Raw genomic sequence first — 27,906 nt, forward strand, 5'->3', positions numbered from 1 at the left:
TCGGATGAAATTTTCTTCTCTTTGAGGCTCCGCAAGCCAAATCTGGGGATCGGTTTATATGGGGGCTATATATAATTATGGACCGATGTGAACCAATTTTTGCATGGTTATTAGAGACTCAGAATTTCACCACGACCCAGAATATATATACTTTATGGGGTCTTAGAGCAATATTTCGATGAGTTACAAACGGAATGACAAAGTTAATATACCCCCATCCTAACAACTATGCTCAAATTGGTTCATATCGGTACATAATTATGTATAGTCCCCATATAAACCAATCCCCAGATTTGGCTTGCAGAGTTTCTTGGAGAAGCAAATTTCATCCGATCTGGTTGAAATTGGGAATGCGGTATTAGTAAAAGGTATCTATTTAATGGCCATGCAAAAATTTATCCATATTGGCCCATAATTATATAGCCTCCATATAAACCGATCCCCAGATTTGATTTCCTGCAGGTACAAATTTCATCCGATCCAGTTGAAATTTAGACCTGTAATAACCGTGCGAAAATTGGTTCATAATTATTTTTAGTCTCCTCTATATAAACCGATCAATAACTTAATTGTTTTATGTAGGTAATTAATCTGTCTCCATATGGGTTAAGACAATCCAAGTAATTCTCTTGTTGATGACAGTCGTTAATATAGCTTTCTTCGCAATCCATGGTGGAGGGTACGTAAGATTCGGCCTGGCCGAACTTACGGCTGTATATACTTGTTTTAGTTAGTTTTCTTTACATTGGTATAACATTATGTAAAAGAATCATCGTTTATCACAAAAAGTATATAATTGTCTTCCAAGCCAATTGTCTTTGTCTAAAATTTCGTTTGGGAGGAAAGAATTATGTTTTTGCGTGTATATCATCAAAAAGTTAAATCGGGAGATGAGGCCGTACAGGGGCTACATCAGTATAAGGACCATTACACACCATATCTAATTTCAGACAAATCGGGGGATCGATTTCCATAGAGTTTAAAACAAACGAGCTCATCTTCGAACTTAACTTGCTTGCAAACTAAAACCAAGTCTGTGAAACATTTTCGAACAATCTCTTTTATGCCAAAGTTATGACATTTTTAGTTATTGATATTTTTAATTCATGCTTGAAATAAAGGGAGTCTCATTGAGCTGTTTTATATTTCGGAAATTAATATAAAATTAAATTCAAACATTCTTTGGTGTAATAAAGATCAGATAAATTCGCGGTCATCCATGGTCTTCTTTTTTTCCGGTGTACACATTAAAGTACGATTTTTTTTAAATTTTTAAATTCCGAACAGTATTTTACTATAAAACCCTCTGAGTAATGTATTGAAGATTCGTCGTCATGAATATTGAAATGAACATTGATCGTATTGCCAGCATTTCGGATTTACGCTATTGCTGTACCAGCGGACGTGTTGGTGGGTTCTCTGGGAGGGTTAAAAGTTATTTCTCTGATTATTTTTATATACCTTCTTGTGTGGCTGACAACCTGATATTTTAGCAAATTTTATAAAAAGTTTAAAAGTTTTAAATATTTTTTTTAACACTTTATTTCTTTTTTTTTTTTTGGTTCAACAATGTATGTTTTTTATCAACATTTTAAAGGTCTTGCAACTTATAAACAAATTCAGAATAAGAAAATGATTCGTATTGTTTCGACAAAGCTGCTTTATTTAGGTTTTGTTGATTTGGTTGGCTAGGTATTGTTGTTAATTAATTTAATTTTGTACTTTGGGTTTATTTAAACAAATTGTTTACGGAAAATATGAACTTTTTGTATGAGGAGGTCAGATATGAAAGGCAGACACAATTTCTTTGCCTTGCTTTCTCTTGATCAGTTCATTTATAAATTCTAAAAAAAAAAACCATGCCAGTCGCGTCATACATTTGATTTCGCCCTGACAGAATAAATAGCGGTGCGGGGTGGGTGTATTGTTTGCCGTCGTGATGACTTGTCTATGTGTAGTGTGATAAACAGACCAGTAAAGTGAAAGCACAACGAATATTTTGTGAGTGCACAGACATACATACTTGTGTTCATTGTGGGCCTTATAGCTGCCCCATACTAAATCGATTCAATGCTTTTTTGAGTACCATAGATTTTTAAATTTTATTTGACTTTAACTTTTGATTGAAATTACAGTGTGACTGATATGTACACACAAAAAATTTTTTTCGGATTCAATCACGAAATTAATTGATCCAATTAATTTTTAATTGAAATGTCTTAAATCACAGAAATGATAGTTTCAATTGAAAAATTAGTTGAAGGTCAATTAAAAAGTTAATTGATCCAATTAAAAAATTAATTGATACTATTATTTTTGTGATTGAGTTTTGTTTTAATTAAAAAATTTGTTGAATCAATTAAATTTTTAATTGAATATTTTTTAAAACTCAATTAAAATTTTAATTGGAAAAATTTTCGTGAAAATTTTTTGTGTGTATGCAACCAACTTTCAATTCCAGTTCATATTATTGTTAACAAGCATACAAAACCATTTTAATCCATTGCCTTTATATTTAACTGAAAAACCACATATGGCTATAGTTAGATCCAGGGCTGTGAAATCGGAGAAGGAGTTTGAGTCTTGCAGTCCTAGACATTTTGCTCGATTCCGGCGGAAGCAAAATTTAATAAACACTTAATATTTTTATAACTAAACAAATTTTTATATTCCATTCCAGTCGTGGAATAAAGGATTTGCTGGTGCCCATATCGAAAATAGGTTTCAGACCATACAATGTGTATTGGTATGGATGGAATTCTACGGTGATATAAAAATGGTGCATGTACTGTCTTTAGACTAATGATTTTGGTAATGATTCCGAGCCAAAGAAACGGAGAACTGAAGTAAGGATGGGAAACATAGAAATTCAAATCGTTTGATTTCTTCTTCTAGGTTGATTGAAGTTTTTCTGCAAATCTAGAGATTTCCTCTTTGATTGTGCTCATTTTTAATTTTCGGGGGAAGGCACTATTTCGGACATACCATCCCAGCAAAAACTCCTATTACCAGGTATGAGTACAAATATGCCTGCTCCAAATTAGGTAAAAACTTCTTCGTACATATATCAGCAGTAATACTTTTACACAGGCATGACAATGGAAGAAATTGCTTCGGTGCAAGCATAGCAGCATTCGAAAAATAAGTACTTCGTCGCAAGCATACCAGCTCTCCAAAAAATAATAGGATTACCACAAATATACTCCAAAAGTGCGAGTGAATTGCTGGCCTGCTCATATCTATTTATACCCAGCAAAAACTCTCATTACCCGGTAATATTGTAGGTAAGCCTATTTAAAAATTAATAACCACTTATTAATTGGCATCGCTCCAGATTACATTTACATACGAATGTCCTAGGAGGAAAGTACTTCTCCCCAGACATACTTTCGGCCATGAAATAAGTAATCACTTATTCGTTGTAATGTAATCGCTTATTCGTTGATACATACACCAAAGCATGCAAAACAGCCACTTATTGTGTCAGGCAACCAAATCTCGAAAATATTGATTTCTATCGCCGATTACAATAGATCAAAATATGGCGAGTAATGCTGTAATAGGAGCTCTACACCCAGAAAAAAATTTACCTTTGAAACTAAATGAAAAAATGTGCATAAATTTAGTTTAACCATTTTATTTCCATTAAGTTAATTTTTTTTTGTGAAATAATAAAATTTTTTGTGAAATAATTTCAGTAAAAAAAATCCTAAACTGAAAGCAGTTAGGAATAGTTCATTAACTAGAATAAGGCATGACATTTTACTAATACTGTTTTCTTCGCGGGGTATAAGAATTTACTACTGAACAAGAAAATTTTATTCATTGATAACAAAGCATTCGTAAAAATGAACAAAACCCGAACTAAAGCCAAGTTTTAAATTTAGTAAAATTTCTTATAAAATGATAATTCTGACTTCCTTTATTATAGAAAGCTTATCATACATACGAATAACACTTAGCATAGAAAAGTATTTTAGTTCATTCGTACTAAGAAATATTCAATTCTTTCAATTCTATTTTATTAAGCCAACTGCCTAAAAATTAGAGAATTAGAGAAATCTAAAATTACCCAGAGGTATTTATTTTTGCCATTACAAATAAGTCATTATAACTCACCGCAATATAATGCAATGTGTAATGAGAGCTCTACTCCTGGTAATGCAAATTGTAATGAGATGTGGTTACCTAGTTTTTGCTGGGTAGCTTTTATTCTCTCTTATTCTTTTATCGAACACACTATACCCTACTCCACGGCATGGATTTATTTAATGATGTAATTTTGCAATATAAATTATGTACTATAAAACTTAAGAAAACAAGGGTATATTTTATTGGCATTATCAATTAATATGTTGCATATTTTTCAGAGATGTAATTTGGCATTACTTTTCGCTCTAGTAACCGTGCCCACAATCGCTGTAGGTTAGAGGTTATGCTCTTTAAAAAATGTCAAGATAGAAGCAAAGTTTCAAGAAAAATCTAATTTATTAATATTTAATAAGAATAAAAAAACCAAAAAAAAAACTAATTCGTTTTGTTTGTTATTGTTGGTTTTGTTCTTTAAGCATTGTTGTTGTTTTTTGATTTCAGCTTAAAACTATGCATTGACTAAACTACAAGTGTAGCTTAACCAACAGGGGAAAATAATGTTTGTAAAATTTATTTGGGCAAAGCCCTATAGACTGCAAGATGGTTGGATGGACGCACGTTTCGGAATTACCACATTCCTCATCAGCATCCTCTACTTGCAGCAAAACTATCAAAACTAGCTACACTTGTAGTTTAGTCAATGCATGGTTTTAAGCTGAAATCAAAAAAACAAAAAGCTATTCACAGACAAACAAATGACACTTTAAAAAACTTTAAACCAAAAATACTAAATCCTCAAAATAAGTCTTTGCCTATATTTGAAGCGCTTTTATCTTAAAGTTAAAGATTCAATATTTCAGTTAATATAAGGACAATTTCTTTAAATAAAAAATTTGTTTCTTTACTTTAAGGAAAATTGACCTTAGCTCAAAGATATACAACTTTAACAAAGGGACGCAAATTTCCAAAATTTGTGAGCCAAATTTAATTAAAAAAAAAATTAGCAAAGATTATAACCATTATCTTAATTAAAATTTCATTATTTTAAAGAAATTTATCCTTAGTAATTTGTAAATTGCGCATCCTAAAATTTAGGTTGTGCAATCTTTAATATTACGTAAATTTTTTTCATTGTGGATTGCCTGCACCATACGCGATAACTGTCGCCTCAGCGCATTGCACACCGACGGAGTTGCCATAAGACCGTCTAAGGAATATTTTAAGACTTTTCATGGCCAAAGAAAAACGAAACAGTTCATGAAATCTTGAACGCCCGCAGGCGAGACCGTGAACATTCTGTTTCCTTTTGTTACCGACCGTTCCCGATTTTGGAACGTAATTTATTATATTAGCATATATTTATACCCTAAACCACATAGTGGTCAGGGTATAATTAGTTTGATAAAATATATACCGATCGACTCAGAATCACCTCCTGAGTCGATCTAGCGCTTGGTGTCCGTCCGTGTATTTGTTGTTAGCAGGATCCCGGTCGCAATTATTAACCGATTTTGATGAAATTTGGTATGTGGTGGTTTTTTGGTACAGAGACGAACGCTATTGAAAAAAATCGGATCAAATTTAGATATAGCTCTCATATGTAGCTATTACATAAATCTTTTGCCCTATTTTCAGAAATTTGGATTTATTACCCACATTAATTGAGCGATTTCCTCTTTTTGTACCTCCACCATAGGATGAAGGGTATATTAACTTTGTCATACCGTTTGTAACACATCGAAATATTGCTCTAAGACCCCATAAAGTATATATATTCTGGATCGTCGTGAAATTCTGATTCTATCTAAGCATGTCCGTCCGTCCGTCCGTCCGTCCGTCTGTTGAAATTACGCTAACTTCCGAACGAAACAAGCTATCGACTTGAAACTTGGCACAATGAGTTGTTATTGATGTAGGTCAGATGGTATTGCAAATGGGCTATGTCGGTCCACTTTTACGTGTAGCCCCCATATAAACTGACCCTCAGATTTGGCTTGCTGAGCCTCTAAGAAAAGCATATTTCATCCGATCCGGCTGAAATTTGGTACATGGTGTTGGTATATGGTCTCTAACAACCATGCAAAAAGTGGTCCATATCGGTCCATAATTATATATAGCCCCCATATAAACCGATCCCCAGATTTGGCTTGCGGAGCCTCAAAGAGAAGCAAATTTCATCCGACCCGGCTGAAATTTGGTACATGATGTTGGTATATGGTCTCTAATAACCATGCAAAAATTGGTCCACGTCTGTCCATAATTATATATAGCCCCCATATAAACCGATCCCCAGATTTGGCTTGCGGAGCCGCAAAGAAAAGCAAATTTCATCCGATCCGGCTGAAATTTGGTACATGATGTTGGTATATGTTCTCTAACAACCATGCAAAAATTGGTCCACATCTATTCATAATTATATATAGCCCCCATATAAACAGATCCCCAGATTTGGTTTGCGGAGCCTCAAAGAGAAACAAATTTCGATCCGGCAGAAATTTGGTACATGATATTGGTATATGGTCTCTAACAACCATGCAAAAATTGGTCCACATCTGTTCATAATTACATATAGCCCCCATATAAACCGATCCCCAGATTTGGCCTCCGGAGCCTCTTGGATGACCAAGTTCATCCGATACGGTTCAAATGTGGAACGTTGTGTTAGTATGTCGTCTTTAACATCCTTGCAAAAATTGGTCCACATCGGTTCAAAATTATATATAGCCCCCATATAAACCGATCCCCATATTTGACCTCCGGAGCCTCTTGGAGGAGCATAATTCATCCGATCCGGTTCAAATTTGGAACGTGGTGTTAGTATATGGCCGCTAACAACCATACCAAAATTGGTCCATATCGGTGTATAGTTATATATAGCCGAACTCCAATCACACAAAAATTGGTCCATATCGGTTCATAATCACGGTTGCCACTCGAGCCAAAAATAATCTACCACAATTTTATTTCTATAGAAACTTTTGTAAAAATTTTATTTCCATAGAAAACTTTGTCAAACTGAATTATATACGTATTTAATCGGTATTTTTATACCCTCTATCATAGGATGGGGGTATATTAACTTTGTCATTCCGTTTGTAACACATCGAAATATTGCTCTAAGACCCCATAAAGTATATATATTCTGGGTCGTGGTGAAATTCTGAGTCGATCTAATCATGTCCGTCTGTCTGTCCGTCCGTCCGTCCGTCCGTCCGTCCGTCTGTTGAAATCACGCTAACTTCCGAACGAAACAAGCTATCGACTTGAAACTTAGCACAAGTAGTAGTTATCGATGTAGGTCGGATGGTATTGAAAATGGGCCATATCGGTCCACTTTTACGAATAGCCCCCATATAAAGGGACCCTCATATTTGGCTTGTGGAGCTTCTAACAGAAGCATATTTCATCCCATCCGGCTGAAATTTGGTACATGGTGTTGGTATATGGTCTTTAACAACCATGCAAAAATTGGTCCACATCGGTCCATAATTATATATATCCCCCATATAAACCGGTCCCCAGATTTGGCTTGCGGAGCATAAAATAGAAAGAAATTTCATCCGATCCGGCTGAAATTTGGTACATGGTGTTGGTATATGGTCTGTAACAACCATGAAAAAAATGGTCCACATCGGTCCATAATTATATATAGCCCCCATATAAACCGATCCCCAGATTTGGCTTACGGAGCCTCAAAGAGAAGAAAATTTCATCCGATCCGGCTGAAATTTGGTACATGGTGTTGGTATATGGTCTCTAACAACCGTGCAAAAATTGGTCCACATCGGTCCATAATTATATATAGCGCCCATATAAACCGATCCCCAGATTTGGTTTCCGGAGCCTCAAAGAGAAGCAAATTTCATCCGATCCTCCTGAAATTTGGTACATGATATTGGTACATGGTCTCTAACAACCATGCAAAAATTGGTCCACATCGGTTCGTAATTATATATAGCCCCCATATAAACAGATCCCCAAATTTGGCTTGCGAAGTCTCCAAGAGAAGCAAATTTCATCCAATCCGGTTGTAATTTGGAACATGGTGTTAGTATATGATCTTTAACAAGCGTGCCAGAATTGGTCCATATCGGTCCATAATTATATATAGCCCCCATATAAAACGTTCTCCAGATTTGACCTCCGGAGCCTCTTGGAGGAGCAAAATTCATCCGATCCGGTTCAAATTAGGAACGTGGTGTTAGTATATGGTCGCTAACAACCATACCAAAATTGGTCCAATCACACAAAAATTGGTCCATATCGGTTCATAATCATGGTTGCCACTAGAGCCAAAAATAATCTACCAAAATTTTATTTCTATAGAAAATTTTGTCAAAATTTTATTTCTATAGAAAATTTTGTCAAAATTTTATTTCTATAGAAAATTTTGTCAAAATTTTATTTCTATAGAAAATTTTGTCAAAATTTTATTTCTAGAGAAAATTTTGTTAAAATTTTATTCGGTTCATAATAAAATTTTCATCATTGTCAAAATTTTATTTCTATAGAAAATTTTGTTCAAATTTTATTCGGTTCATAATCATGGTTGCCACTCGAGCCAGAAATAATTTACCAAGATTTTATTTCCACAGAAAATTTTGTCAAAAGTTTATTTCTATAGAAAATTTTGTGAAAATTTTATTTCTATAGAAAATTTTGTTAAAATTTTATTTCTGTAGAAAATTTTGTCAAAATTTTATGTCTACTTTGTCAAACTGAATTATATACGTATTGGATCGATCTTTTTTGATTTAATATATACCACGTGTGGACTTACATACAATTTAGAAGATGGTGTTAGGAGGTTTTAAGATACCTTGCCATCGGTAAGCGTTATCGCAACTTAAGTAATTCGATTGTGGATGGCAGTGTTTAGAAGAAGTTTCTACGCAATCCATGATGGAGGGTACATAAGCTTCGACCTGGCCGAACTTACGGCCGTATATACTTGTTTGATTTAATATATACCACGTATGGACTTACTTACAATTTAGAAGGCGGTGTTAGGAGGTTTTAAGCGACCTTGCCATCGGCAAGCGTTACCGCAACTCAAGTAATTCGATTGTGGATGGCAGTGTTTAGAAGAAGTTTCTACGCAATCCATGGTGGGGGGTACATAAGATTCGGTCTGGCCGAACTTACGGCCGTATATACTTGTTTAATAATGGACTCAATATTAGTGGCAAACTGACTCTGTAGGTTCAGAATCAACTATAGCTTTATTATCTGTGGAGATAACACAAAAAAACTTCACGAAAATTTTTCCAATTAAAATTTAAATGAGTTTTAAAAAATATTCAATTAAAAATTTAATTGATTCAACAAATTTTTTAATTGAAACAAAAATCAATCACAAAAATAATAATATCAATTAATTTTTTAATTGGATTAATTAACTTTTTAATTGACCTTCAATTAATTTTTTAATTGATACTATCATTTCTGTGATTGAAGACATTTCAATTAAAAATTAATTGGATCAATTAATTTCGTGATTGAATCAGAAAGTAATTTTTTTGTGTGTACCTTACGATATTTAATGTTTAGTTCTTTGCACTTTTTATCAATATGCATTAATTTTTGAATCTAGTGTAAAACCAAGATATTTTGCTGAGTTTAAAAAAAGTACTTGTTCATTAGATACGGTATAGTTCCATGAGCTAAATTAAAGAAGTTTATGATGCAGTGAATCAAATCAATGTCAAAACATCTAGTGGTTTCGATATCTTAAGAAAATCGCCATACCATGGATGTATCCGCCTAACCAAATATATTCCAAATGGCTGGAAAGTTGAAGATTTTATCATGATACAAAAATCGGGGAAAACATCGCACAATCGCTATTCGTACTGACCAATATCTCTGCTTCCAGTAATTGGCAAGCTATTCGAAAAATTCTTTTGCAGAAGACTGATATCGTTTATTGTCTCAAGAAATATAATACCGGAACGTTAATTTGGTTTCCAGAAAAAGCACTCGACTATCGACCAAGTTCATAGACTCACCAATAATATTAAAAAAGCCTTCGAGAGGAAACAAGTCTGCTCCGATTCTTGGAGATTTCCAAAGCTTTTGATGGAGTATGACACGATGGTCTCCTACTAAAGCTCAACAGCTTACTTCCATGGCTTTTCTGTGACAAATATATCTGATGAGCATATTCCAATGCCGATCAAAGTTGTCATAACCTGAGCAAGTATTGGTTTCGGTTATAAAAAGAATTGTATACATTTACAACAAAAACAATTGTATTAGTCAAAACAAAAAAAGTTTTTCATTTAAATTGCCTCACTTCTTGTTGCACTCAAGTATCTACAATATAATGTCCTTTTCATCAAAACTGTAACAAAAACCTACCAACAATGGCAACATGCAAACAAAAACATAAAGGCAACAACAAGCCGACAGAACGATTCGACAAAAAACAAATTTTAATATATATTTTTGCGGCATGCCTGAGGTTATGCAAATGCTATATAAGTCAGACACTTGTGTCACAGGAAATCACACTTCAGTGTGAATAATTTTCATTTTTGGTGAGAGTTTTTTTATTGAGTTTGTGAATGAAAGTGTGTTGTCACATTTCACCCTACAAACATTCATACACATTTTTCACATTCCGGGAGCTGTTTTTGCTTGTTTCTGTTTTTGTTTTGGAAAAATATCGGTGTCGGCGGTGCAAGGACAACAGCCACAGAGTGGCAACGTCAACAGCCCAACCTCCGTCAGTTTTATTTGTCATCCTATGGGTGAGTTTAAGTGTCAACAAAAGTTTCCAAAACAAATTTTTTGTTTGCCTGCTAGGTTGCGGGAATGGAATAAAACAAAAAATCAGAAAAATAATTCATTTCACTGGGTTGAAAACAATAACGTCTACCAAATGTCATATTGTTGCAAAAATTTATGGAAATTAGTTGATGGCATAGAAATAATGGCCAACGGCAACTTGAAATGAAATTAAAAGCGAAATATTTTCAAAAATAAAGTTTTTTTATCGGTTGTATATTTTATGTGTAATATATAACTTTTTTTTTATTAAAAAAGTTTTCAAATGATAGAATTCAAAGCCTACTTTTAGGCTCACACAAATTGTCTCACAAACCATTGACCCTTACAACTAAATTTTGAATGTTGTGTCAGGCTTTGTTAAAGAAATAGCGCCACAAATAGAAAGATAAAGCGTCATAACAAAGAGTGTGACGTAGGGTATAAATATTAGAAATATTTCAATCTAAAACCACTTTTATGCAATTTTGCAAAAGCGCAATCATGATTTATCGGGAGATACATATAAATTGCAGGTATAGGTGAAATCCAGACATTTTTTACAGTGACCTAGCAGTGGTGATTTTACAAAAAATCGACTATAAAGGTGGTGAATTGAGGATTTTGGTCAAATAGGGCCTACAATGTATCATTGAAATTGTGTGTAAAATTTTGGTATTCGGGTCATATTTGTTAAAATCGGAGGAACATTGGAGGGGCTTTATCTAAATCTGAGCCGATTTGGATCAAATTCGGCATACTTAAATAGAATTTTAAATCTATTCTTTATGTCAAAAAGTGAACCCAACAGGAAGAAAAATTTTAGTTAACTTTAAAAAAATTTAAATTGTTTCTACATAATTTTTACTAAACAGTACTACAAAGGCTGCAGCACGCCTATATTATTTCTGTAGAAACTTTTGTCAAAATTATAGAAATATAAAAATGTCGAAATTTTATTTCTATAAACAATTTGAGCAACATTTTATTTCTATAAAAAGTTTTGTCCAAATTTTATCTTTCATTATTTAAGAAAAAAAAAGAAATTAATATTTTGTAAACTAAAATCAATAGTAACCACTATAATAACTTGTAGTTTGAAACACAATTTTTTGATAAATAATTTACATGTCATGATTAAAATTATCAAATCATTTTTATTGTAGATCTACACTAATAGAAAAAAATACGTTCCATAGTCGTGAACGGACGGTGACAAAATGAAACGGAAACGTTCACAGAAAATCAAAACGAAATGTTCACAATTTCGTCCACGGGCGTTCACGATGTCATGAACGGCATTCGTTTTTCTTTGGCCATGAAAAGTCTTAAAATAATCGTCAGACGTTATTATGGCAACTCCCTCGGTGGTGCAATGTGCTAAGGCGAATGTTAACGCGTATGGTGCAGAAAACACAGGTTCGAGTCACGCTAGCGGAAATCTTTTTTTAATTTTGTTTATAAAGTCGTAACCATAACGTTTTCAGATCATGAACCTTGGTTGTTGTTTTGACAACACATGGTGTCATTTTATCGTTGTCAGATTGACACCGCCGGTTCACAGTTTGACACCACAAGTTTGTTGATTCACTTTCATGAACGAATCGTTTTGAAATGTGCACGCCGTTCATGATTTTTTCTATGAGTGTACTTCTGATGAAGCAATTCAATGTAATTGCGAAATATTGAAGAATAAAGAAACCAATACATACAAAAAACGATTTCAAGTTTGAATAATTATTTTCTATTGAATAAAAGAAAGATCGAATAAAATCAAAATTTCTAAAATTTTGTAAACAAATTTATATCTATGGAAAATTTTGTAAAATATTTTATTTCAATGGAAAATTTTCTAAAAAAATTTTATTTCCATAAAAAATTTTGTCAACATTTTATTTCTATAGAAAATTTTGTCAAAACTTTATTTCCATACAAAAATTTTGTCAACATTTTATTTTCCTCTGTTGGTTAAGCTACTCTTGTAGTTTAGTCAACGCAATGGTTTTGATCTGAAATCTAAACAAGAAATATGATTGAAGTACAAACCAATAATAAGAAAAAACAAGTATATACGACCGTAAGTTCGGCCAGGCCGGAGCTTATGTACCCTCCATCATGGATTGCGTAGAAACTTCTTCTAAACACTGCCATCCACAATCGAATTACTTAAGTTGCGGTAACGCTTACCGATGGCAAGGTATCTTAAAACCTCCAAACACCATCTTCTAAAATGTATGTAAGTCCACACGTGGTATATATTAAATCAAAAAAGATCGATCCAATACGTATATAATTCAGTTTGACAAAGTAGACATAAAATTTTGACAAAATTTTCTACAGAAATAAAATTTTAACAAAATTTTCTATAGACATAAAATTTTCACAAAATTTTCTATAGAAATAAACTTTTGACAAAATTTTCTATAGAAATAAAATCTTGGTAGATTATTTTTGGCTCGAGTGGCAACCATGATTATGAACCGAATAAAATTTGAACAAAATTTTCTATAGAAATAAAATTTTGACAATGATGAAAATTTTATTATGAACCGAATAAAATTTTAACAAAATTTTCTCTAGAAATAAAATTTTGACAAAATTTTCTATAGAAATAAAATTTTGACAAAATTTTCTATAGAAATAAAATTTTGACAAAATTTTCTATAGAAATAAAATTTTGGTATACTATTTTTGGCTCTAGTGGCAACCATGATTATGAACCGATATGGACCAATTTTTGCGTGATTGGACCAATTTTGGTATGGTTGTTAGTGACCATATACTAACACCACGTTCCTAATTTGAACCGGATCGGATGAATTTTGCTCCTCCAAGAGGCTCCGGAGGTCAAATCTGGAGAACGTTTTATATGGGGGCTATATATAATTATGACCGATATGGACCAATTCTGGCACGCTTGTTAAAGATCATATACTAACACCATGTTCCAAATTACAACCGGATTGGATGAAATTTGCTTCTCTTGGAGACTTCGCAAGCCAATCGGTTTATATGGGGGCTATATATAATTATGGACCGATATGGACCAATTCTGCCATGGTTGTTAAAGATCATATACTAACACCATGTTCCAAATTACAACCGGATTGGATGAAATTTGCTTCTCTTGGAGACTTCGCAAGCAAATCAGGGGATCGGTTTATATGGGGGCTATATATAATTATGAACCGATGTGGACCAATTTTTGCATGGTTGTTAGAGACCATATACCAATATCATGTACCGGATCGGATGCAATTTGCTTCTCTTTGATGCTTCGCAAGCCAAATCTGGAGATCGGTTTATATGGGGTCTATATATAATTATGGACCGATGTGGACCAATTTTTGCAAACCAATTAGAGACCATATACAAACATCATGTACCGAATTTCAGCCGGATCGGATGAAATTTGCTTCTCTTTGAGGCTCCGGAACCCAAATCTGGGGATCGGTTTATATGGGGGCTATATATAATTATGGACCGATGTGGACCAATTTTTGCATGATTGGTAGAGACTATATACCAACACCATGTACCAAATTTCAGCAGAATCGGATGAAGTATGCTTCTCTTAGAGGCTCCACAAGCCAAATCTGGGGATCGGTTTATATGGGGGCTATATATAATTATGGACCGATATGGACCAATTTTTGCCTGGTTGTTAGAGACCATATACCAACATCATGTACCAAATTTCAGCCGGATCGGATGAAATTTTCTTCTCTTTGAGGCTCCGCAAGCCAAATCTGGGGATCGGTTTATATGGGGGCTATATATAATTATGGACCGATGTGGACCATTTTTGGCACGGTTGTTACAGACTATATACCAAATTTCAGCCGGATCGGATGAAATTTGTTTCTATTTTAGGCTCCGCAAGCCAAATCTGGGGATCGGTTTATATGGGGGCTATATATAATTATGGACCGATGTGGACCAATTTTTGCATGGTTGTTAGAGACCATATACCAACACCATGTACCAAATTTCAGCCGGATCGGAAGAAATATGCTTCTGTTAGAGGCTCCACAAGCCAAATCTGAGGGTCCCTTTATATGGGGGCTATACGTAAAAGTGGACCGATATGGCCCATTTTCAATACCATCCGACCTACATCGATAACTACTACTTGTGCCAAGTTTCAAGTCGATAGTTTGTTTCGTTCGGAAGTTAGCGTGATTTCAACAGACGGGCGGACGGACGGACATGCTTAGATCGACTCAGAATTTCACCACGACCCAGAATATATATACTTTATGGGGTCTTAGAGCAATATTTCGATGTGTTACAAACAGAATGACAAAGTTAATATACCGCCATCCTTTGATGGAGGGTATAAAAACAAATTTTATTTCCATAGAAAATTTTGCCAACATTTTATTTCGTTTTGTTTATTATTGTTGGTTTACTCTTCAATTATTATTGTTGTTTTTGATTTCAACTTAGGCTTGAAAAACAAGAATAAAATTTTATTTATATAAAAGATTTTGTCAAAATTTTATTGCTGTAGAAAATGTTGTCCAAATTTTATTTCTATAGAATTTTTTCAAGATTTTATTTCTATAATTTTTTTTTCAAGATTTTATTTTTATGGAATATTTTGTCCAATTTTTATTTCTATACAAAATTTTGTCACCATTTTATTTTTAAAGAAAATTTTGTAAAAATTGTATTTCTATAGAAAATTTTTTCAAAATTTTATTTCTATAAAAAAATTTTTCAAATTTTTATTTCTATAGAAAATTTTCTCAACATTTTCCAAGATCAATAGGGTTCTATTGGAGACAAAACCCATACTTGTGCCTAATTTGAAGTCGAATTGCGACCTAGACTGTGGTCACAAGAATATGTTCCCAAGGATACCATGCCTCTATCTCGTCTCCGGGTGTTTCAAAGATAGAAACTTATTTATAATACCTTATTCCTCGTTGAGGCGCATGTTGCATTACATATCAGCTAACCTTTTTATGACTTCTAACAACCATGCAAAAAAATTTCCATATCAGACGATCCCATTGAAATTTGGATCGCTATGTCAGTTTATGGCAACCATGCAAAAATTGATCCACATCGATCCATAATTATGTATAGCCCCATACAAACTGGTGCGCAGCCCTGATGTTTGGAGCATCCAGAAGGAGCAAATTTCATCGGATTTGTACGAGATAGCATTTTTGAGCCTCCTGGAGGGACGCATTTCATTGTTTCTAATTTTTAATTTTTATGTCGTTACTGTATTACTGCACTGCAGTTAAATTTCAAAATACCAAATGTTTTAATTGACTCCTCATTACGTGTATGTAAAAGGATTATAAAATCCAATACTCATAGCATATTGTATTTATGGTTTATATGTGAGTAAGAATAAACATAACCAATATCCTTTAGGAAGGATAATTTAAAACCCAAATTTTCCAGCATCCTCTTATGCCAATATCATTTTATTTAATGTCCTGGTTGAACACTTAAGTGAATTAAATATCCCTTTTGCTGTTGTCGTTAAAGAGACAAGCGCATTAAATTCTTTATTCTTGTCCTCATTTTAAGCCATAAAATCTTGAGGGATTAACAAAAAATCAATAATTTTTCAATGAGTGGAAAAGGGACCAAAAAGCAAAATCAACAACAGCAACAACAACAACAACAACATTTATTGACTTTTAACGCCATATGTTGTGTCCTTGGCGATTAACACCTCATTCCGTTTTCTGAGTGCTTTAAAAAAAAAACAACAAACATACCCCCATCCTTCCGTAGGTAGGTGGGTAAAACTTAAAACAATTTGTTGATATCTGACATGGTTGGTGCTTTTGCCGGGACTCTGACAACTATGCAGGTTTGGCTGACAATGGGATGATAATAACTTTTTCCTAGCAACGTTCTTGTTGTTGTGGACATTAATGGTGTTGTCGATGGTCTCGTAATATTTTATCATTAATTCTTGAAATCATTGTATCTTAGCCTGAACTTTCTTTCCTGCGACTCAATGAACATTTTTTTGTTGAAACGAAAATATAACTGTATTTTGTATTTTTTTTCTCTGTTCTCATTTTTACCGTAGATTTCATATTGGCTTTGCGTAATGTCAGCGTAACCATACCGTTGGCCGTTAAACGTGGTGATAATGCGATTTTAATCTGTAATTACGACATTGAAAATGACACTTTGTATACGGTTAAATGGTATCGCGGACGCCGAGAATTTTATCGCTATACACCAAAGGAGAATCCGGCATGGAAGATATTCCCATCAGCTGCGAATGGTTTATCAGTCGATGTAAGTATACCAAACTGTGAAAAACATAGCCCAAATATAATATAACCAATGAAATGACAATTTACCTTATATTCCCTATAAATCCACTCCCAAACTCTGTATACAAAAAAAAAACAGAAACATTTTTGCGGATAAACCAAGCAGAACATATACAAAAAGCCCTTTTGGACTAGCTGAACTAGATAACGAAACCAAGTCACAATGGGGTCAGTTTTAAAAGTTGCTACAAATTGCAGATTCAATGAAAAATTAATATTTATATTAGATTTATATTAGATCTGGCCACCCCAATTAAAATATTTACCTTTGTTTTTCAAAATTTATGGAAGATGATTAATCGACTTTTAAAATACTTGGGAAAACTGAAATTTCAAAAATAGAGTGGTCGCTTTTTAAAATATTTGCTAAGGACAGTTTATTTCTGTATTTCTCCAAAAATACATCAGTAATTCGCAATGAAAAAAAATTGATTTGTATTGATCAAAGTTTCAAGAAAATAATTCTGTACTCCAGACGAAATTTTAGACAAAACAAGTATATACGACCGTAAGTTCGGCCAGGCCGAATCTTATGTACCCTCCACCATGGATTGTGTAGAAATTTCTACTAAAGACTGTCATCCACAACCGAATTACTTGTGTTGTGGTAATATTTACCGACGGCAAGGTATCGTAAAACTTCTTAACATCGTCTTCTAAATTGTAAGTTAATCCATACGTGGTATATATTAAACAAAAAAGGCAAATTAAATGTCTATATAATTCAGTTCTTGACCGGTATATGTAGGGGAGTCTATAAACAATTGTGAACATTTGCGCGTTAATTAGAGAGTCAGTGCTTTACATGGGCACTATATAAAATTATGACCCGATATGGACGAATTTTTGTGTGATTGGGGGCTATGTATAACTATACACCGACATGGACCAATTTTGGCATGCTTGCTCCTCCAAGAGGCTCCCTTGGTCAAATCTGGGGATCGGTTTATATGGGGGCTTTGTTAGGTTAGGTTAGGTATAGTGGCAGCCCGATATATCAGACTTACTTAGACTATTCAGTCCATTGTGATACCACATTGGTAAACTTCTATCTTATCACTGAGTGCTGCCCGATTCTATGTAAAGCTAATGACAAGGGACCTCCTTTTTATAGCCGAGTCCGAACGAGGTTCCACATTTCCACCAATTTTTGCATGGTTTTTGGAGATCATATACTAACACCACGTATCACCACGGTATTGGTGAAATTCTGTGTCGATGTAGCCACGTCCGTTCGTCTGTTGAAATATCGCTAACTTCCAAACGAAACAAGCTATCTACTAGAAACTTGGCTAATTAGTTGTTGGTGATGTAGGTCAGATGGTATTGCAAATGGGCCATATTGGACCATTTTTTGGGTATAGCCCCCATATAAACCGACCCTCAGATTTGGCTTGCGGAGCCTCTTAGAGAAGCAAATTTCATCCGATCCGGTTGAAATTTAGTACGTGATGCTAGTATGTGGCCTCTAATAATCATGCCAAAATCGGTCCATATCGGTTCAAATTTATATAACAGGTTGGCTGATAAGTCCCCGGTCTAACAAAGAAAAACACATTTTTTTTTGTCAAAATTCGTTTTTATTATTCAACATAGTTCCCTTCAAGAGCGATACAACGATTATAACGACATCCCAATTTTTTGATACCATTTTGGGAGTACTCCTTCGGTTTTGCCTCAAAATAGGCCTCAGTTTCGGCGATCACCTCTTCATTGCAGCCAAATTTTTTCCCTGCGAGCATCCTTTTGAGGTCTGAGAACAAGAAAAAGTCGCTGGGGGCCAGATCTGGAGAATACGGTGGGTGGGGAAGCAATTCGAAGCCCAATTCAAACATTTTTGCCATCGTTCTCAATAACTTGCGGCACGGTGCGTTGTCTTGGTGGAACAACACTTTTTTCTTCTTCATATGGGGCCGTTTTGCCGCGATTTATACCTTCAAACGCTCCAATAACGCCATATAATAGTCACTGTTGATGGTTTTCCCTTCTCAAGATAATGGATAAAAAATATTCCATGCGCATCCCAAAAAACAGAGGCCATTACTTTGCCAGCGGACTTTTGAGTCTTTTCACGCTTCGGAGACGGTTCACCGGACGCTGTCCACTCAGCCAACTGTCGAGTATAGTGATGGAGCCATGTTTCATCCATTGTCACATATCGACGAAAAAACTCGGGTGTATTACGAGTTAACAGCTGCGAACACCGTTCACAATCATCAACACGTTGTTTTTGGGGAAATGTGAGCTCGCGCGGCACCCATTTTGCACAGACCTTCCGCAAATCCAAATATTGATGAATGATATGAGCAACACGTTCCTGTGATATCTTTAAGGCCTCTGCTATCTCGATCAACTTCATTTTACGGTCATTCAAAATCATTTTAGATTTTTTTGATGTTTTCGTCAGTAACCACCTCTTTCGGGCGTTCACCGTCCTCCGTGCTCATTTCACCACGCTTGAATTTTGCATACCAATCAATTATTGTTGATTTCCCTGGGGCAGAGTCCGGAAACTCATTATCAAGCCAAGTTTTTGCTTCCACCGTATATTTTCCCTTCAGAGAACAGTATTTTATCAAAACACGAAATTCCTTTTTTCCATTTTTTTCACAAAGTTGCTTTACAAAAGACGATCTATCTCACAAACATACAGACATACAGATGTCAAATTTTGACACGAATCATTTGAAGGTTGTTCTATATAAAAATAATATGCATTTAATACGCCATATATGTGTCAGACCGGGGACTTATCAGCCAACCTGTTACTCGTATATATATAAATCGATCCACAGATTTTGCTTACGGAGCCTCTTTCTTGAAGGAGCAAATTTGATCCGATTTGGTTGAAATTTGGTACGTGGCGTTAGTCTATAGCTTCTAACATCTATGTCAAAATTGGTCCATATCGGTTAATAGTTATATATAGCTTCCATATAAACCGATCCCCATTTTTGCCTTGCGGAGCCTCTTGAAGGAGCAAATTTCAAGGTGTTAGTATATGGCCTTTAGCAATCATATAATAATTGGGTCGTATCCTTCCATAATTATATATAGCCCCCATATAAACCGATTTGCAGATTTGATTCCCGGAGGTTGCTAGCGGTGCAATTTTCATCGATCCGAAATTTGGTATGTTATATCAATGTATGGTATCTGACCACTATACAAATTTGGAGTATCATGGAGGGACAAATTTCATTTGATCCGGTTGAATTTTGGCCCCCTAATCACGGTGCAAAAATAGGTTCATATAGGTTTATAATTATTTATAGACTCCTTTATACACCCTCAAAAAAAATCGCTTCTTTAACATATGTTCCAAACATATTTTGCAGGAAGCACATATATTATTGCATACTGCCGAAACATTAATATGTTTGTTTTATGTGAACATATTATATGTTTGGAAGCATTTTGAGCCAAAAATATTATATGCGTGGAAGAATTTTTCCCAAACACGATTGTGCTCATTCCCTAACATACTCGTAATTTTCACTTCCACGAAATTTTTTAGTTATTGGCACCTTTCTCTGTAATACAAATAATGTTGAAGAAATTATTCACTTTAATAATTTTTTTAAATTTTACCTTTCGCCTGCACGGAGAATCGAACCGAGGACCATGCAGTTTGTAAGCCAACACACTATCCACTGGGCTACGTAGCTGTTATAGTCACCAGTAGATAATTATCGTTTTAAGTTACATTTATATAGCATAGTTTGCAGCGCCCACGAGCCCATGCAAACATAACATTATTTAACAGAAACATACATTTGTTTGCCACGTGGAGCAGTGGTTAGCATGTCTGCCTTGCATGCAAAGGGTCGTGGGTTCAATCCCTGCTCCGACCGAACATTTTTTTTTTGTTTTTTTTTTTTTTTTTAATTTACACATTTATATTTATACTATATTAATTTTTTTAAATGAAACATCGAAATGTGCGTTATTAAAGATTTATAGTCAGTAACAGTGCTTGATATAAACGAAATTGAATGATTTTTGGATAAAATATTATTTTTTATTGCAAAAATAACAATCTTGTAATAAAAAACTGTTTTTGTACAAAACTTTAAAATTTGGAAGGAATTTAAAAACTAACAAAAGAAGAACGTGGAGTCGAGTATAAACATACATACATAATTTTATAATATAAACATAAATTTATTTAGGAGTGAACAGTTTTTTACTAGCATTTAACACCATCGCTCTAAAATTCCTTTTATTTTTCTTTAATAATTCATTTTAAAGAAAATAAACTTTTTAAATTGTTTTAGCTGTAAAAGTCGAACTTAATGCCCGCTTTTATATTTGATGGTGTCCGTCAACTCCTCGTGGACTACTTTTTAATAAAGAGAAACTAAACTTAGTTTTTTTTACATTTTACTGTGTAATTTTTCACTATTTCCTCCTTATTTCATTTTACCGTCCCAACTCTAAAAAGAGTATAGTGCCCTTTCGTTATTTTTATGAAGACCCCTGATTTCTTTTAACGAACCAAGAAAAAAATAATGCCAAAATGATAAACAAAACACATGTCCACACATACACCCATAGAAAAAATCATGAACGGCGTTGTCATTTCAAAACGTTTCTTTCATGAAAGTGAATCAACACACATGTGTTGTCAAACTGTGAACAGACGGGGTCAATCTGACAACGTTAAAATGACACCATCCGTTGTCAAAACAACAACGAGTGTTCATGATCTGAAAACGTAATGGTTACGAATTTATAAACAAAATTAAAAAAAGATTTCCGCTACCGTGACTCGAACCTGTGTTGTGTGCACCATACGCGTTAACAGTCGCTTTAGCTCATTGCACCACCGGCGGAGTTGCCATAACAACGTCTAACGATTATTTTAAGAATTTTCGTGGAAAAAGAAAAACGAATGCCGTTCATGAAATCGTGAACGCCCGTGGACAAAATCGTGAACATTTCGTTTTGATTTTTTGTGAACGTTTCCGTTTCATTTTGTCACCGTCCGTTCACGATTGTGGAACGCAATTTTTCTATTAGTGTACATAAAATGCTGCTCTCAAGGTGAAAACATAAGCTGTTTGTTTTTCAAATGTCTATTCTCTTGGTTCAGAATGTATATTCTCTTTATTCAAATTAAATAATATTTAAACTTAAACATATCAAATTTTTGGCCTTATCATAAAACAGTTTTCCGAAACAACATACAAGCGGTTTCACAGAAATTGTTCTCTTTTGAGTCTTTTGCTGTGTTATATTGATATCTTTCGTCAACTCTCCCGGTTTCCATCTCTATTTCTCTCTATACTCTCTCTGTCGCTTTGAACACAACATATGTACCCAGCAAAAAATGGAGCACTATTTCAGCAGGATTGTAAGGGAGAGAGGCAGTACCAACTGCCTACAAAACAACCGAGTCAGCGCTGATTTTTGTGGGCGATGTCCCGATTTATAGCAGCTTCAACATAGCGCCGATATAATTGCTCATTTCAATAACAATATTGCTCAGAAGTGAGCAATATTGTTATTGGTATGAAGGAAAACAGCACTATACTGCATGAATTGGTTGCAATAACGTAAACGAATGATCATAAATTTGTTTGATTACTCGTTTACGTTATTGCCGCCGATACATGCAGTGCGGCTGCACTGACTACTTTATTGCATACCAAAAAGCGCAACTAAATTTTACTGCTGAAATATTTTTTGCTGGGTATGTTTAGTTGAAATTTGTAAATTTATATATGTTTGTATTCACACATATGATTTTTATGAAACATTCATGCCCCAAACATAATATATTCTAACATATTAACATAGATGTCCCAAACTTAAATATATTGTGGTTTAAAATCGTGCCCGAAACACATTTTGTTTATATCGGAACATATGAAAAACATATTTTTCTAACAGTGTATAAACCTTTTAAGAACCCAGCAAAAAATGGAGCACTATTTCAACAGGATTGTAAGGGAGAGAGGCAGTACCAACTGCTTACAAAACAACTGAATCATCGCTGATTTTTGTGGGCGATGTCCCGATTTAGAGCAGCTTCTACATAGCGCTGCTGTAATTGCTCATTTCATTAACAATATTGCTCAGAAGTGAGCAATATTGTTATTGGTATGAAGGAAAACAGCACTACTTTTCGTGCATCTATACTGCATGAATTGGCTGCTAATTTGATTACTCGTTTACGATATTGCCACCGATACATGCAGTATGGATACACTGCCTACTTTATTGTATACCAAAAAGCGAAACTAAATTTTACTGCTGAAATATTTTTTGCTGGGAACTTTATTGGCTTAAATAGGTATTTAATCTGCCTACGTATGGATTAAGGCAATATTAAGAAGTTTTAAACTATGTGCAAGTGTTACCACAACCCAAGTTATTCGATTGTGGATGTATATTTTGGAGACGTTTCTACGCAATCTATGGTGGACGGTACATAAGATTCGGGCTGGCCAAACAACGATTAAATCACACCATTCATTGCAAATACAGCAACCAACGCAACGTTCATGATCTGTAATGTTTTCGAATTTATAATCATTATCAACGATTTAACTTTTAATGGTATACAAAAGTGTCAGGACCAAGGTTCGAATCCAGTATCGGAGATTTTAATGCGTGCTTAATGTGTGCATCAAAAATCGTACGCCACACATTTGAACTTAACGCCTACAATGGCTTAATATTCTCTGCAGCTATTTCCTACTTTCCTATGATACTGTGTTTGGTTGGAGTGGTGTAACAGGTGATATATGTTAATCTCACACATGCTAATTGTATCAACACAATGTTCTATATTAAGATTAAAAAATAGCTAAAGCATCACTTCAAATATCACCCATTGTTTGGTCCAATGTGTTGGATGTAACGTTAAAGACACAAAATTTAAAATGACCACGATTCCTTTTTTTGTTGTTTGGTTGGTTGACATTAAGTGCCAGTAAAGTAGAAGACAAACGGCTTTGGCATCAAGCATAATATCAGTAAGAGCCATATCGCAACGTAGCTATAACATGGACATGGCCGATGACATTGCCTGCTTACTGATGATGAGGCTCGTCCGCCAGTCACCCACTTTGTCGTCGGCCGATGGAGAAGTGGATATAATGTGAATTGATTTTTTATGGTTAAAAGGGGAATTAAGTAGAAGGCGATGCACAAACAGGGCATACAAGGACAACGACCAAGTGAAGAAAAATGTGAACAAAAAACAACTCGGATAACATCAACAAGCCAGAAATGGCAAGCATGAGGATAAATATTGATTAAACTTGATAACACGGGGCGATAATGAAAGTAAACAAAATGACAATTAATTTTTAAGCCTAAAAGTATACTTTAAATTTTGCCGATTTAGTAGAGATGGACATTAAAGTCATCTCATGCGGAAGGCCTAACTAACAGCAACATTTAGTAAATTGGGCAACTGTGTCGAGATGGCACGTGGATTATTTTGGTTGTACACAATGGAAAGATTTACTAATTGGATATTTTTTTTTTGATATTGGAAGATTACTTTAAGTCACAATACTCATGAAAATTAGAGAGATTATTTTATAACGAGTTGGCTCCTTTAGCTTGGGAAAGATTTTGTCCAAGATAATTAAAATTGAATATGATAGACTTACGCCAAAATGTGAAGCCCCCCATATAAGATAATGTAGAATCATATTAAAAAATTTTAGCTAAAATGATTTATTAATTGCAACATGATACAAATAACAATTTTTGTCAAATTGAAGAAAATTTATTAAAAATAATAGTTTGTTTTCGGTTGTTTAAGAAAATTTCATAGTTTGAATAAAAAAATTGGAGTTAAAAATCGTTAAAATGCTTTTAGCGCTATATTAAGTTCAAGCATAAGCGTAGGAAGGTCTCTGGGGAGGGGGCTTAGACCCCCCAGAAAAATTTTAGCTCCCCCCAGAATTTGAAAACCTATTTACGATTTTCCATTGTTTTTTTTTTGTATAAAATTAAACAAATAAATACACAAAGTTGCGCTAACGACTTTCATGCACAATCAAATTACTCGGGTTGTGGTAGCAGTTGCCGATGGCAATATATACACCCTCAAAAAAATCGCTTCTCAAACATATCTTCCAAACATATTTTGCAGGAAGCACATATATTATTGGATACTGCCAAAACATTAATATGTTTGTTTTATGTGAACATATTCTATGTTTGGAAGCATTTTGAACCCAACAATATTATATGCTTGGAAGAATTTTCCCCAAAGAAGATTGTGCTCATTCCCTCACATAATTTTCACTTCCACGAAATTTTTTAGTTCTTGACACCTTTTTCTGTAATACAAATAATGTTGAAGAAATTATTCAATTTTATGAATTTTTAAAATTTTACCTTTCGCCTGGACAGAGAATCGAACCGGGGACCATATTTTTTGTAAGCCAACACACTATCCACTAGGCTACGTAGCTGTTACGGTCACCAGTAGACAATTATCGTTATAAGTTACATTTATATAGTGTAGTTTGCAGGGCCCACGAGCCCATGCAAAAATAACATTATTTAACAGAAACATACATTTTTTGGCCACGTGGAGCAGTGGTTAGCATACGTTCCGATTTCTTTTAACGAACCAAGAAAAAAATTGTGCCCATAATGCCAAAATGATAAACAAAACACATGGCCACACATACATAAAATGCTGCTCTCAAGGCGAAAACACATGCTGTTTTTTTTTCAAATGTCTATTCTCTTGGTTCCGAATGTCTATTCTCTTTACTCCGAATACTCATTCTAATATTCAAATTAAATAATATTTAGACTTAAGCATATCAAATTTTTGGCCTTATCATAAAACAGTTTTCCGAAACAACATACAAGCGGTGCCGCAGAAATTGCTCTCATTTGATTCACTCGCTGTGTTATCTTGATATCTTTCGTCAACCCTCCCGGTTTCAATCTCTAACATATTTCTTTTTCTATACTCTCTCTCTCTCTCTCTCTCTCTCTCTCTCTCTCTGTCGCTCTCTGAATAAAATATCACAACATATATATATTTACTCGAAATTTGTAAATTTATATATGTTTACATTCACACATATTATTTTTATGAAACATTCATGCCCCAAACATAATATATTCTAACATATTAACATATGTGTCCCAAACCTTTAGTGTTAGTTTAGGAACATTACATGTTTGCACATAAATATATTGTGTTTAAAAATTGTGTCCGAAACACATTTTTTTATATCGGAACATATGAAAAACATATTTTTCTAACAGTGTAGTTTTATTTCTTAACATTGTCTTCTAAATTGTTAGTTACTTTCTTTATTATAAGTGACTGCCTGAAGTCTGATATTTATTAAATAAACTGTGGTTGAACATATGATTTAAGTTCCTAAATTTATGTTTAGTGTAATAACGAAAGCTACTTTATTATTTTGTTTATTCTTTTATTCCAAAAAATTAGTGAAAAAGTTCTGCATTCTTATTTTAAAGACATGAATTCTTTGGCCTCACGACAAACTTTCTTTAATGAAGATCGAGTTAATAATTTGTGAATATCAGGGTTTTACTAATTTTGTCATTTCATTTTTAACAACATCGAAATATTCTATTCTGGGTCATTGAGAAATTTTGAGTCGATTTAGCGATGTCCGTTTGTCTGTTGAAATAACGCTACTCCATATGGACTAACTTACAATAAAGAAGACAATTTCAAGGGGTTCCGTTGTCATCCCACAGATGGTAAACTTTCCGCTTATCAACGAGTGCTACTCTATTCTATATTTAGCTCAATGATTAGACAACTCCTTTTTATAATCCAATCCGAAGGGCATTTCACATTAGTAGCTTAGAAACACTCAGAAATGTCACTATCATTACTGAGAGGGAATAAACCACCGATGAAATTACTTCTGTGTGCCAAGAGTGGAAGGCCCATAATTCTGGAACTTCAGACGAATTACATTCGCATGCAGACAAGGAATATGATCACCTCCAACATTGTTCAAGAGCTATTTTAATTTTGGCAGGGGAACATGAAACATTTTTGTCGCACAACTTTTTTTCTCGCCAAACATAAAAGGCTTGCCAAAATAAAATGCACAATTTCCATTTTACTCTTGAAGCATGTTTGAAGAGATCATCACTTTTCTTCTCTGGGTGCCAAACGTGGTATAACATTTGACCGGGTTGAAGGAATTCATAGTGCACCATATTATGCCATCATGAGATTGAACGGCTTTATTGTGCTCTGTTGGGCCGGACCTCACCATTATCGCCGGGTAAGCTTGATTTGTGTATTGTTTAATAGTTGCAATCATAAAATCAAGTCCCATATTCCGTAATTGTGCATTTGCGCTTGACCTGAAAATGAGAAAGCATTTTTTTACAAGCCAATGCGAAGACTTATTTTTTGCAAGAAATTAAGTCTATTCAATACCAATCCAGATTAGACTTTAAATTGTCTTTCAACATGGTTTTCCTTCTCCAACATCCTAAATTTTTCTGCTGCTGAAATTTCATTCCGAAAGCAAAAAGTTGATGGCACTTCTTTGTTTAGTTAAATCAGACGTTGTAAAAATCAATACATTAATCCACTACTAATAATATTGACATGCAATTTGGCCTAGATACCATTAACCCTTTTGACCCTAAAGTTGCCTGTGTTGAAAGTTTTTATTAAATCTGTTGTAGTACATTTCAAATAAAATATTTCTGGAAGTAAAATCTTAGAATTGCAAAAAACAAC

The 27,906-nt window shown here is 34.2% G+C and overlaps 1 protein-coding gene across 1 annotated transcript in view; it reads left to right on the plus strand.

Moving 5' to 3' along the window:
• LOC142224397 (uncharacterized) overlaps window positions 1-27,906 on the plus strand; it is a 488,359-nt gene that overhangs the window by 424,735 nt on the left and 35,718 nt on the right. The window contains exon 4 of the mRNA XM_075294175.1: window positions 16,925-17,139. Coding sequence (XP_075150290.1) covers window positions 16,925-17,139 — 215 coding nt within the window. The remainder of the gene's footprint in view (window positions 1-16,924; window positions 17,140-27,906) is intronic.

Source organism: Haematobia irritans, chromosome 2 (assembly GCF_050003625.1).
Source record: "Haematobia irritans isolate KBUSLIRL chromosome 2, ASM5000362v1, whole genome shotgun sequence".
NCBI classification, from domain to species: Eukaryota; Metazoa; Arthropoda; class Insecta; order Diptera; family Muscidae; genus Haematobia; species Haematobia irritans.